Below are 13376 nucleotides of genomic sequence, written 5' to 3' on the forward strand. Positions count from 1 at the left end.
AACCTATAGCACCCTTTGCATACTAAAGCAGCATAGTAGCGGACGTTTGCTTCTTAGTTAGTCTGAGTGATTATTCCAGGTCTGTAGGACTGTTGTTCTTAAAAGAGGGGATCGAAGGAAATGCGAATGCATGGCGGACATTTTTCAGCTGTGTAACTAAATAATAATAATGAAATTTTCAATGTTGCCGAATCAGTTCTATAAAAAAATCACTGCAAACGAAATACACGAAACTAAATCCGCCATTATTTGAAAAATTCCAAAAAGAAACTCAAAACGCCAGAAGAAACGCAGGCAATGCATAAAACGATTATATAATTTGGAACACTTTTCTAAGGTGACGACTTCATGAAGGTGCTATTCTATGTGAGGCTAGCCAAATACAACAGGAAAGCAAGGGCAAACACGGGGAAGGCGGAAGATGGATATTCAAGACGATGAGTAAGAGGAGAACAAGGTGGCTCCGGCTTTCACCTTGTCCTCGTTTTGACCATCAACAGGAAAGTAGGGATTTTACAGCAGCACGAATGCTAGAGCAAGGTAGCAGCAGCAGAAAAAGGGACATGCTGAAACCCCGTACAATGCTTCTACAAACCAGTTTTTAAACTGTACCGTAGCGCCAATTTCACGCACCATATAACGCCACTAATGTTCAAGGTACAAGTCTGGCAGGTGCCCCACAGAGCATGGCGAACAAAGAAGAAGAACTGAACAATGGATCCGTGGAAGTACGATAAGCGCCGAGGACGCCGCGCTGAGTCGCACACGTCGCTGTCAGAAAACACCGAGCAGATTCTCTCTTCATGGGGCATCCACATGTACCGACGCTACCACGGCGAAGGAGCCAACATATCCGGAGCACCTGCCACTGGGGAAGAGCGCATGACAACGAACAAGGTAGTAGAGATGACAACGCCATAGGGGTTGCAGAAATATCTCGCTCAAGGACGATGATAAGTACTTAGCTAAGGGAAGAAAGCGCGAGCGTCGTATATTTTAGCTAAAAGCGATATGAGGAGACGGCGCTTGTAGAACAACCGTGTCTTTTCAGTCCGTACCATTGGCTTACTTCCAGTACTGCAGATTTGATTCAGATAAAGTGTTCGGGTGCTTGAACTCTCACATAGCGTGGTAAAAAAAAAGTGGCATCCAAATAACCACAAGTATTGTTTTAATTTCCAGGGCAACTCGGCAAGGTTTAGGTCTGCGTGCGGCCGCTAGCGTTTTCCTTAGAATGTTTTTATTATAGCGAGGGTTACAAATGCTTATCCTTCTTCGGCATCTTTCCCGGAAATTCTGCGTTCGTTTGCACCGAAGCACAATTAGCATTATCAATATTTCTCGTGACGTGAAACATATACATGGTCTTTTTCCCGGAAAATACTCCCCAGCAGTAGAATCACCTGCAGCGTTTCAGTACCAATGTGCCTCGGTACTTAAATATGGGGCGATTTTTGACGGTACTCGATCTAACCTGCTGTATCCTCTTTCATATTTTTCAGGGAGGGGGGGGGGAGTGTATTGGATTGCTTGTAGTGAAGGAGATATAGAATTACTGTCTTTTCAGCATAGAGTATTACTGCTGAAGCTGGAGTTCATGGTCGTCGCAGCGGACAACAAACCGGACACACCGTTAAGCAATTCCTTTGTGTACATCAAGAAACGGCCGTCATATGAGCACTTCTCTACAATGAGTGCAAAATGTTATAAATTTTCTTGTTGTTATTTCTGCTTCAATGTCTTTTGTTTCTGCATGCGTACTAAACTGGGATGAAAGCAACGAAATAGTGCTACCCTTTAGTTTATTATATGTTCACTGATAACGCAATGCCTATTTCTGTGATTATCGTCCGTGATTTCTTGAACGGTGCTACAGTTTTTAGGCGGCACATTAGCAATGCTATAGCCTTTTATATTTTTCGTCGTTCCGCGATATATGGAAGCCAGTGATCTAACGCGCCAGCACCACATTATCACTTATTTTACCCCTGTTGCTTTTAGAGCTTCGACAACTTTACCTGGACGCTGCTGGCCCTCCTCGTCTTCTTCATGACGTGTGATAACGTGCAATGACCAATAGCTAACGTGACCCTAACATTGTGCCCCTAAATTGTGAGGTACTTCTAAGAAAGCGGAGCTCTCGAAATGACCCCCAGCTTTGGCAACACTTGACTGGCATTGAAAAAGATGCAGTAGCCTATGTCCGTACGAACTGCACCCATTGTATTCTGCATGGATCACGTGTAGGCTCTGCCGGGTAGCTTTTAACAATGGAAGAATCTTAAAGCTGAAAATTAGGCCGCACATTCGGCGAATGAAAACTGGCGTGTTATGATGTGTGGCGGCGCACATTTCCGTGCAAACAAATTGTTTGTAGAAGCACACACAACACAGTTGAAATATCCACAATATCATAAACGAAACCTCCTCATGCGTCTGTGAAAAAAAAAATGAAGGCATTTTTTTCTTACCATATATATAGGGCACAGAAGCAGAAACACGACAGTGGAACACGTGAAAGAATGAGTGGCACACATCATTTGCGTACAAGCTCAGTTCTTCCATGTTCCTGTTCTCCGTGTCGGACGTAGCACAAGAAAAGAAATATGAACCTGTACCGGCTACTATTTTCATTGAGCTACCGAAATGGACTTAAAGGCGGAAAATATTATTGGGCGGCACTCTAGAGAGATCAGCGTTACCCACATCTTTGAGCTTGCGTGCGTGACGCTCTGCGCAGGCGGTGCGGTTTGCCACCGCGGCGAGCACCGAGCAGCTCCTCTGCTCGTCGTCTCAAGTGCTGCGCGAAGAAAACGAGGACTACAGCAGCGACACTAGCGAGAGAAACCACAGCGTGCCTTACGCGCTGATCGCCCTAATCAGCGGTCTGCTCATGGCCTCCACTGGCATCGTCCTGCTGCGAACGAGACCCGCCCTCGATTTTAGTCAGCAGCCTAAGGGTAACTACGCCGGAGTGAGGTCGGCAGCGCACCACGTGATTACCGGCCGGATGGCTCCGGCTTCACAGACACCGCGGAGGACACCAGCGATTGCGACCGGTGGATCATTCCAAAACAAGAGTACGCCTTCATTGGATAAAATAGCGGCGACGGAATCAAGCAGCGACTTAGAGGTAAGGAGTCCACCACAGGTGCACATTGTCTTAAAAAGGGCCCGTCACGTCGTTTGGGCATTCTAAACGCAGAGACGATTGTGGTGGAAAAGAATTCACCGACAATTACGCTACTGCCTAATGCAAAATTAGAGCGCAGCTCTGTGCGTGTTTTCATTTCACGATGTATTGGCTGGCACGGACAATGTCCCATGGGGCACGCTACAAATGGATCGAAGTACGGCGTGATTGCCTAGCGAATCTGGAGATCACGCGAATTTGGGTGACGCGTGGCCGCGATAGAGAGCACCTGCCGCCAATAGACATCTGAGACGATGAGCGCTACTCTTGCGCTAGTCTTGCGCACTACGTTTTTCTTCTCGCGCTTTCCCCATACCTTCCTGCGCTCATGGTTTCGCTCATCATCCTCTCCGCTTTAATGCTCGTGTCTTTCTTCCCCCGCTGCGCTCCGTGTTCGCTCTCATCTTTCACTGTGCTTGTTCGTTCCGTTACGCTGCCGACGCAGTCACTCGCCGCAGGAACGAACGCCCAAGAGCTGCGCTCTAAAACTGGGTAGATGCTTGGACGCGCACATAAGAGGCTGAAATACATTTTGCTGCCTTGAATTTATGCGAACACGCACAGTACTCTGTCGGTCATAGTAAGTGAAGATCGCGACGGCTCTGTGTTAAATAAATGTGCGGCCTGAATACAGCTGAAAATTCAAACAAAAGCTACATCTTTTTTTCAAAGTAGCGTCTCAATCGGCATGCAAGGTGCCGTGAAACAGGCGGCGTACTGGCCTCAAACGCAATGCGACTATAGCCAGCAGTAGTGCGAATAAAGTCTCCTTCACGTGGCGCGATTTTCATTCAGTGACACAGCGAGGTCCGTCGCTAAGTGACCGCCGCAACGTGTAGGGCTTTCCGCGACTGGAGTCGAAGTGATCTACGCGATGTGGGTCATAGAGAAAGACACTCAACAAGAGCGGCACTCCCCTAGAGCCAAGCGGCCAAATTGACTGTAGCGAACCAAGCGGATGGATTTAACATCTTGCGGTTTCTGTGTGGGGCGCGCGCGTTTTGAACGATAGCTGACACGCGCTACGCCGGCTGCGCTATACGGCACCTTCTTTTTCTTCTTCTTCTGCTGCTCAATCGCTTATTTAATTGAAATGATTGCGAAAGATCTTTACAAACCTTCATCGAATCTGTGCCACGAGCAATTTCACGAAGTAGACGCAGTGCCCCTTGGTAATGAGCAAATGTTTATTTCGCTCTACGTAAATGCTCGTTCCGGGCTTTTTGTGCGTTCATGCAACGTTGTGGCACCAGGTAAGCAGCAGTAGTTTTCACACGAAGCTCTACCGGGCGGCATCAGCTGAAAAAAGTAAATTACAAGCATATGTCATTTCGGTATTTAGCCGGTATAGGAATACTGCGTGGAGAGTGGAAACATGTGAATGTGGTGAATGGGCGACATTACAAACAAAAGCAATTCGCTTTTACATACACGGCATCAAAAATACTCTACTCATTCCAAGCCGTGCTATAAATTATGAAGAAAAAATTTGATTTCCAAGCATTCCCCCATCCCTTAGCATTATTTCCTGCACTATAAGAGCACAAATTCAAAGGCGACTGCGCGTTTACAATACAACTTCGCCTCAGCCGACGCCATAGTGCGCCATATACAAAGAGGTGGCCACAACACAGGCTCTCAGCCAGGCCATGCTAGACGGTCACATAATGTCTTCTGCTCCCACTCACTAGAACGGCAGGGGTGCAAAGCCTGCTTTCAGAAGACGGAATCAGAAGCTCCTCGGCGTTATCTTTTGCGCGTTATGCCTGCGCAAGCAACACACTCCAGTGTTATCACTCTCGGCAGTCGCGAGTACCGAAAGAAGGTATAGGATGCGGGGCCATAGAAAGCGTCACTAACTTGTCTCACTACGATTCAGTACACGCCAAACAAGCTGTCTCGGCCGGCTGGCTCTTTTGATAACTGCTTAACAACCCCAGGCGCCGGGAGCATGCCTCAAAAGTATCGCAAGAAGTTACAAAATTATTTAGAGTAATTTTGGGGGTGAGAGAATGCGCCACGAACTTGTCCCAGTAAGATTACACGCGAAACTAGCTGCGGCACAAAGCCGAGCTGCTTTTCGCTAACTGCGTCACAACGGCCAGCGCGGCCACTGTGCTTGAAGAGCACCCAATAAAGTAACCAAGTTAGTTAAATGAATGTTCGGGGCCAGAAGAAACGCCAAAATTTGTCCCGGTAAGTTTCAGTATACATGCGAAGAGAGAGAGAGAGAAAATAATGTAGAGAAAGGCAGGGAGGTTAACCAGAGGTAGTTCCGGTTGGCTACCCTGCGCAGGGGGAAGGGTTAAGAGGGATAAAAAGAGAAACAGAGTAGAAGGGGGAGATAGAAAGAAAGGGAGACAAGCACGAACAAAGCGCGTACACTACAGAGCGGTAGGGGGCGGCATTCTTAGAGTCTGTCGTGAAGCCCCGTGGACCGCAAGAACCTTACCAGCGTGAGTAAGGCCTTCAACGCGGATGTTCTTTCGGAGCATTGGCCTAAAGCTTTTAGTTCTGAAAGTGGACGATTGTCCAACTGGTCCAGCACTCTGCACATCACTTGTCTCTCAGCACTGTATCGCGGGCAGACACAGATAATGTGTGCGAGCGTCTCGTCGATGTTACATGTGTCGCACGTGGGGCTGTTGGCCATTCCTATGAGGAAAGCATAGGCGTTTGTAAAGGCAACGCCTAGCCACAGACGGTAGAGCATAGTCTGTTCACGTCGGGGTAATCCAGGCGGGAGGTGCATCCGTATGTCCGGAGACAACGAACGCAACCGACACATTGTGAAAACATTCGAGTCCCACAGGGGCAAAGTACACTCACGGGACATCAATCGCAGCTGAGCCGCAGCGTCTGTTCGCGAAAGCGGAATGAAGACTCGTTGATCACTTTCATGTGCAGAACGGGCGGCTTCGTCGGCGTGGTCATTCCCGCTGATGTTACAATGTCCTGGAAGCCACTGAAAGATTATGTTGTGTCCCTTGTCATAGCTTTGGTGATATATGTGCCGAATTTCTGAGGCCAGTTGTTCATTGGGTCCGTGGCGCATTGGGCTTCGTATGCACTGAAGGGCTGCCTTGGAGTCACTAAAGACTGTCCATTGTTGCGATGGCTTCTGCTTAATGAAATCAAGTGCAGCACGGAGCGCCGCGAGTTCTGCACCCGTCGATGTGGTCACACATGAAGTTCTTAATTTGATTTCCTCAGATTGTGCCGGGAATATGACTGCAGCAGCAGAGCTGTTGAGTTTTACTGAACCGTCTGTGTATACATGTTGGCGGAATCTGTGCACGTTGTGAATGTGCTCCAAAGTTGCTTGTTTCAAAGCTTGCAATGGCGCTCCAGCTTTCTTTCTGATTCCTGGAATTGTCAGTTCAACTTGCGGCCGGTGCAGACACCACAATGGATCTGACAATCGTGTAGCGGGCGTAAATCCTGATGGCAAGTACGATTGATGTCTTGCAATAGTTTTAGCAAAGGTTGAAAGTGGCCTCTTTGCAGGCAAGCAAGCAAGATGGTGTGAGGGAATCCGAGTCAGGTGTCGGATGTGCGCTCTCAGGACATCTGTATCAATGTATACTGTCAAAGGAGCGTCTCTGGCTATGGCCACTGTCGCAATCGATGACGCAGTTTTGGGAAGACCGAGACAAGTCCTGAGTGCTTGGGCTTGCACGCTCTGTAGTTTGCGAATATTCGTGGTGCAAGTATTTCCTATTACAGGTAAGCTGTACCGCAGGAAGCCCAAAAACAGTGCTTTATATAGTTGCAACATTGATGGTACTGTTGCGCCCCAGGACTTTCCGCCGAGAAACGCAAGAAGGTCCACAATGGCGGCCAAACGCTTTGCCATATACGAGATGTGAGGGCTCCAAGACAAGTCTCTATCAATGATGACGCCAAGAAATCGGTGCGTTCGTCTATATTGTATAATTTGGTCATTAATCCGCAAAGCATACGGGGCTTTGCGGATCGATTTGCGAGTAAAAGCAACCAGTGCACATTTGTCAGCGGAAAGCTCCAGGCCTTGTCTTCTTAGGTATCTTGACACAACCGTTGAGGCTTTCTGAAGTCGTGCGCGAACTTGTACACGTGTCACGCCTGAAGCCCATATGTAAATGTCGTCTGCATATACGGAGACTTGTACGGTTCGCGGTAACGAATCAGCGAGACCAACGAGCACCAGGTTGAAAAGGGTAGGGCTGAGTACTCCGCCTTGCGGTACACCACGACTGGTAGAGCTAGATGGCGTTGGTCCATCTTCAGTCAAAATAAAGAAAGATCTTCCATTCAAATAGTTGCATATCCAGCGAAAGGTGCGTCCACCAATACCTACAGCTTCTAAGGCGTCCAGAATTGCATGATGATCTACATTGTCGTACGCACCTTTAACATCAAGGAATAGGGCCGCAGTGATGCGTTTCAGGTGTTTCTGGTGTTGTACGTATGTTACCAGGTCGATAACGCTATCTATTGACGAGCGGCCACGTCGAAAACCCGCCATTACCTCTGGATAGACGTTGTAAAATTCCAGGTACCATTCTAACCGTGTAAGGGTCATTCTCTCCATTACCTTGCCGACACAGCTGGCCAGTGCTATTGGACGGTAAGATGACAATTCCAACGGGGATTTGCCAGCCTTCAGGAGAGGAACAAGCCGACTGGATTTCCACGTTGTAGGGACCAGGCCGTCACGCCATGATGCGTTGTATAGGCCAAGAAGGGCATCCCTGGCCTCCTGACCAAGGTTTGCAAGCGCAGAGTATGTGATGCCGTCGTGTCCTGGTGACGAAAATCGCCTGCACCCAGCAAGTGCGGCCTCCAGTTCTTCGATGGAGAAAGCAGCGTCCATACGAGGATCTCGGGAGCAAGGGGGCACAATGGGAATAGGTGCGCAAGGTGAATGCGTGAGCGCCGGACCCGCGATCCTTGCGCAGTAATCTTCGGCTACCTCGACTTCTCGGCGTCCTTGATGTAGGGCTAAAGACTTAAATGGACGACGCTGTTGAGGAGGTGATCGAAGTCCACGGATTGTTCTCCAGACAACCGACAGAGGTTTACGCGGGTCGAGAGACTCACAAAACGATTTCCAGCGTTGATTTTGCAGTGCAGCAAGGCGACGCTGAATTTTCTTTTGAATGCGCCTGGCCTCTCTAAGGTCGTATAATGATTTAGTCCGTCTGTACCGTCGCTCCGCTCGCCGGCGGAGCGGCGAGCGGTGCGGCGAGCGGAGCGGAGCGGCATCGCCGCTCGCCGGTGGCACGGAGGCTCTGTATTTCCGAATCAAAATCTGTGTATTTCTCTAATGGCCGATATGAGCGCATAGCATCCTGCATAGCCTTGGCGATCTCAAATTCTAGTGTGGATGAAATGTCTTCGTGGCATGCGTCTTCCATAAGTTATTTAAACACGGGCCAATCTATTGTTTGTATAAAATTTGATGGAACGCATTTGGTGAGGCCTTTTATCTTCAGGTAGGTAGGAATGTGGTCGCTTCCGTGGGTTTCTATATCTGCGAAACAATGGACGCAGCGAGTGAGGCACCGCGAAACAAATGCTAAGTCTAAACAACTACTGTATGTCCGTCCGCGCAGAAACGTGGGACTGCCATCATTTAGACAACAAAGTTCGTGCGAAACTGCGTCACATGGCCAAGCTGCTTTTTCCTAACTACGTCATAAAGTCGGGTGCGGCGGGAGTGCCCAAAAACTACCGAAATAAGTTGTAATAATCTTGGGGCTCATAGAAAGCGTTGCAAATATTTCCCAGTACGAATTATTACCGGAAATTAACGACGCCAGGACGGCCTATAGCTATTTTTCGCTAACCGCACTCTTAGCCCGGTAACGTTTATTAAAGGGGTATATTGTCGCAAGTTTGAGCACCTTTAAACTATAAGTTAAACATCAACCTTTACAATTTTAACTTCTATTAAAGGTAAGTAGGCGTGCACCTATCTAGAGGTTACAACACTTTATTCTCTAGTATAGGCACACAGTATTGAGCGCCTTCGCCTAAATATAGAGGTCACTTGCTACAGTATACCGGTTGAAGCATTAAAATGTTTACACAAAGCGGCTTGCTGGAGGTCCCAGATGGACACCGCGCTGCGCATGTTCCGTATAGCCGGTGTCGCCTAGCAACGGGGACGCGGCTCACCTTTCTTTCGGGCTTCTTTCTGCTTGCGCCTCTTCTTTCTTACGCGCTTCTTTCTGCGGTCGTTTTAGGCAGCCTACACAACCATGCGTGGAGAAATGTGCGCTCTCGCGGAGGACGCCCCTCGGCCAATCCTTTTCGGAGGCTGCCTTGACACGCTCTTGTGCTTCGAAATAGCTCACGTGTCCACCTCGTGAGGTTTCCAGGGCTAAGTGTGTCCTTGTGTCCCTGTTAGCCTAAGAAAAAAAAAAAGAAACGTTACGTTTTGCAGGCAACTTAGACCTTACGCGTACCGCAACATCTCCTGTTCGACCTCCAGGATATGAAGACAAAATAATGCCACCTACTGCCCCAAAAAAGCGCAACAAAGGTGAGTGCGGGAGCCACAAAAATTTCTTTACTTTCTTATTGTATATTGTAAGTGACAGACTCATATTCGTTTGGGTTACAGTTGTGCAGCTGCTAACCAAGAAATGAGGCAAATTTTTGCTTTGCGAACGTCAATTGTTCCGATTGTTGGCTCGCGCTGTTGCTGTTTTTCTTCTCCTGCACAAGCATTTGTGTTTACTCGGTGGATTGCTCCCAAGCTATCATTTAGCATGCGAAAATGAAAAAAAAATGTGAATTTCAGCTGACTGATGTGTCTTTTTTAAATTTTTGCATGCTGAATGATAACTTTGGAACAATCCACACAGTAAACGTAAATGCATAAGCAAGAGGAGAAAAACAGCAACAGGACGGGTCAAGGGTCTGAATGCTTGACGTTGTTCACGGGCAAAGCAAAAATTTCCTTTATTAATTGCTTAGCATCTACACAATTGTACCCAAAAAGAGTATGCGTCTGTCATTTACTATGCCATTCGTAAGTAAAGATCTGTTCTCCCGCGCTCACCTTTGTTGTGCTTTTGGAGGGTAGAAAGCATTTTTTCACTACATATCCTTCTGGTCGATGAGGATATGCTACGGCTTGTGTAAATTCTAAGTTGCCAGTCAAACGCAGTTTTTTTATTTTTGCTTAGGGTGAGAGACACAAGGACACCTTTTGCTGTGGAAACCACACGAGGTGGACAGATCAACTATTTCAAAGCGCAAGCGCGTGAAGAGACAGTGTCCGAAAAGGACTAACTGAGCGGCGTCCTCCACGAGGGCTCACATTTCTCCGCGCACGGTTACAGTCTGCTTAATGCTACCGCGCAAAAAAGCGCGTAAGAAAGAAGAGGCAAAAGAAGCGCGAAAGAAGGAAATGACGCACCTATGTTGTTTGGCGACAGTTGGCTGGGTGTACCATGCGCGAATTTGGCCTTTCTGGTACAAAACCCAACAGGTGGCGCGCCCCCATAGCTGAGCCGTCGGCTCATATAAAGAGCGGGGCCCATATAAAATTCTCTGCATAGAAACCGCTCAGGTGAATGCGGTAACAAAAGGTTACTTCTATATAAAGCATTTAAATCATTGTCTATCAATCAGCAAAGGGCTACTGCTAGTATCCTTGCGGATTTCTGACGAAACGAAACTCCCTGTGAGATAGCCTATTGCTCAACATTTGAGCAAATATGGTAATGTTCCCAGCAATACAGTTAAAACACAATATGAAGGCCTGAGGAGAAGACACAGTTAGCTTGTATAAATATATAGAGTATAAACAGACAATTCCACAACTATAGTATAGGGGTGTTTAGAATGCAATATTTTTATTTGAAAATACAACATAGATACACCACAAAACACAGCAGTCCTTGCTTGAAACACAGCAGTCCTTGCTTGAAACTTCAAGAGAATGGTATTACTTGGATAATATCACAGGAAAGACTTGTATCATATCACGATGTTTGAGCCATGTATGTCATTAAATCCGTGTTAGCTGTCTATGTAAACGTTTGTACTGCAGTAAGGAAGCAAGAAAACAAGGCAAAGGTTAAGTATATGAGATTGCAGACACTAAAGCATGAACTGGACAGTTGTGTTGAGATCCGCCTTGGACACTACCGAAAAAAAAAGCTTTATACATCCTGTGCAGCTTTAGAGCAGGGCAATAAAGAAGCTCGCAATGCAGTGTAGCAAATGCAAAAAAATATACAGAGTTTCGGCTATGGTGACACCTATACAAGAAGACGGGACCATAAAGTCATGCATGCTTCCAAGCCAGTATAAATGTACATTAGCATCAAGACCAAAAACTAGTCTTTCAACCTACGTCTCAACAAAGATAACATTGAAAACAAATTTTGAAATTAAAGCTCTGTACGTGTCAATGTAAGCATTGGAGGAAGCATTTTCTCTGTGCATGTGACAAATAAGTATCTCTCAAAAGTAGTAACATGTGCATCATAATACACTATGAGCTATACATGACATCAGTGAAATGCTGTTAACTGTCTCTATAAGTTTGCACTGCGGTTAGCAAACAAGAAAACTAGGAAAACTTGAACTGCACCATGATGTTACAGGCACAACGACAGGAATGGCACAATTCTTATATCCCCTTTGAAGACCACACAAGAATTGTTGAACACTGGTGTACATTAAGAATATGGTTCCAAAGACACTCCGAATGCAATATAGCAAATACAAAAATTCAAGATTATAAATGTTTGATTATGGGTAACATCTGAAAAAGAAACACTACCATAGAGCCATGTACAGCGCTTCCAAGTCAATATTATAGGAAAAGCGGGAGGGAGACAAAAAAGCAGCCTTCCATGCTGTAATTGAGCAAGATTAAAATTAAGAACAGATGTTGAAGTTACACGTCTGTACATGTTCATGCAAGTAGTACAAGCAATGCTTGCATACATGTGAGCTAATACTAAAATATTAGCAGATATATCAGACGAATATTTCAAACACGCTGACTAATACCGATCTCCAGTGGAGCCTACAAGAACAGAATAGTAATCTTGAACTCTTATATTTACTTGTTTAAGTAACACAGCAAACAGCTATCAACATGTATTGAAAGGGGCATAGATTAACCACAAAAAGATAAAGTATTACCACAGAACACATCATTAAACACGCATAATTTAAGTATGTTATATCAAGGACATTTCGGTAACAATAAAAACTCAAGGTTAAATATTAAAAAAATATTAATTCAAGCTTATCATGCAAATGAATTTCCAAGTCAGTTCGTACTCCTCTGCAGTACAAAAACCAACACCGGAAGAATGCGACAGTTTAACAGTAAAAACGCGATATCAAGTGATTACGAAATAAACTACTGCAATTATTATGCTTTATTTAAGGATAGCTTACAATTCATTTGTAAACATACGACCATATCAGCAAGAAACACCAGTTTCGTGCATGAGGTCTAATGCTGTGCGTGCGCACAAAAGTGCAACATGTACTCGAACTTTATGAATAACAAATACGGTGACTCACAAATATTTACAAAAAAACGTGTTTATGAAGCGAGCGAGTGGTGCGCTAGAATAAAACTCAGCAGCGTAAGCATGAGCATGAATTGACGGTGAAATATATGACACACAAATACACACCAGCAAATAAGCAATTGAACAAGAAGCATTGCCTACCTGGGTTACATTTATTGCTGTCTTCAGGATTCGTTACAGCAGTCACAACATAAGCGATGCTCACCACTGCCGCGTAAGCGAAGAACATTTACAATATACCATCGGCAATGCGGCTCCTTGCAGCGGCCAGTGCCACGCAGCGCGCCAATATGTCGCTGCTCCCCGGCGCCAGTGCTTCTTTTCAGCGGCTCGCGCACCTTTAGGGGTCTTTTTGGTAACTGTACCACGCGTCACGAGCGACTCAGACTTACAACACCCTTGGTAAGCGCACACCACGAAATCGGAGAGCGTTTAAACGTGGTTAAAGCGATGAAACAAAGCGCGACACGACCTTCACAAAAAGACCGCATCGGCAATACTCTTCCTGACATGCTTCTTGAGAGCCACACAACGCAGAGGAGATATCTCTCGTGTTTGGCTGACGTACAAGCGCGTTTGATTATGGCGTCCCTCTACAGAGCGCAAATAGAAACAATAATCAAGCTACA

At 46.3% G+C, this 13376-nt stretch overlaps 1 protein-coding gene across 1 annotated transcript in view; it reads left to right on the plus strand.

The window, feature by feature from the left end:
* The first annotated feature begins 673 nt into the window (after nt 1-673).
* LOC135912375 (uncharacterized) overlaps nt 674-13376 on the plus strand; it is a 35469-nt gene continuing 22766 nt past the window's right edge. The window contains exons 1-2 of the mRNA XM_065444824.1: nt 674-897; nt 2741-3133. Of these exons, the coding sequence (XP_065300896.1) occupies nt 715-897; nt 2741-3133 (576 nt within the window). The 5' untranslated portion in view covers nt 674-714. The remainder of the gene's footprint in view (nt 898-2740; nt 3134-13376) is intronic.

The sequence above is a fragment of the Dermacentor albipictus genome, chromosome 1, assembly GCF_038994185.2.
Source record: "Dermacentor albipictus isolate Rhodes 1998 colony chromosome 1, USDA_Dalb.pri_finalv2, whole genome shotgun sequence".
Lineage (NCBI taxonomy): Eukaryota > Metazoa > Arthropoda > Arachnida > Ixodida > Ixodidae > Dermacentor > Dermacentor albipictus.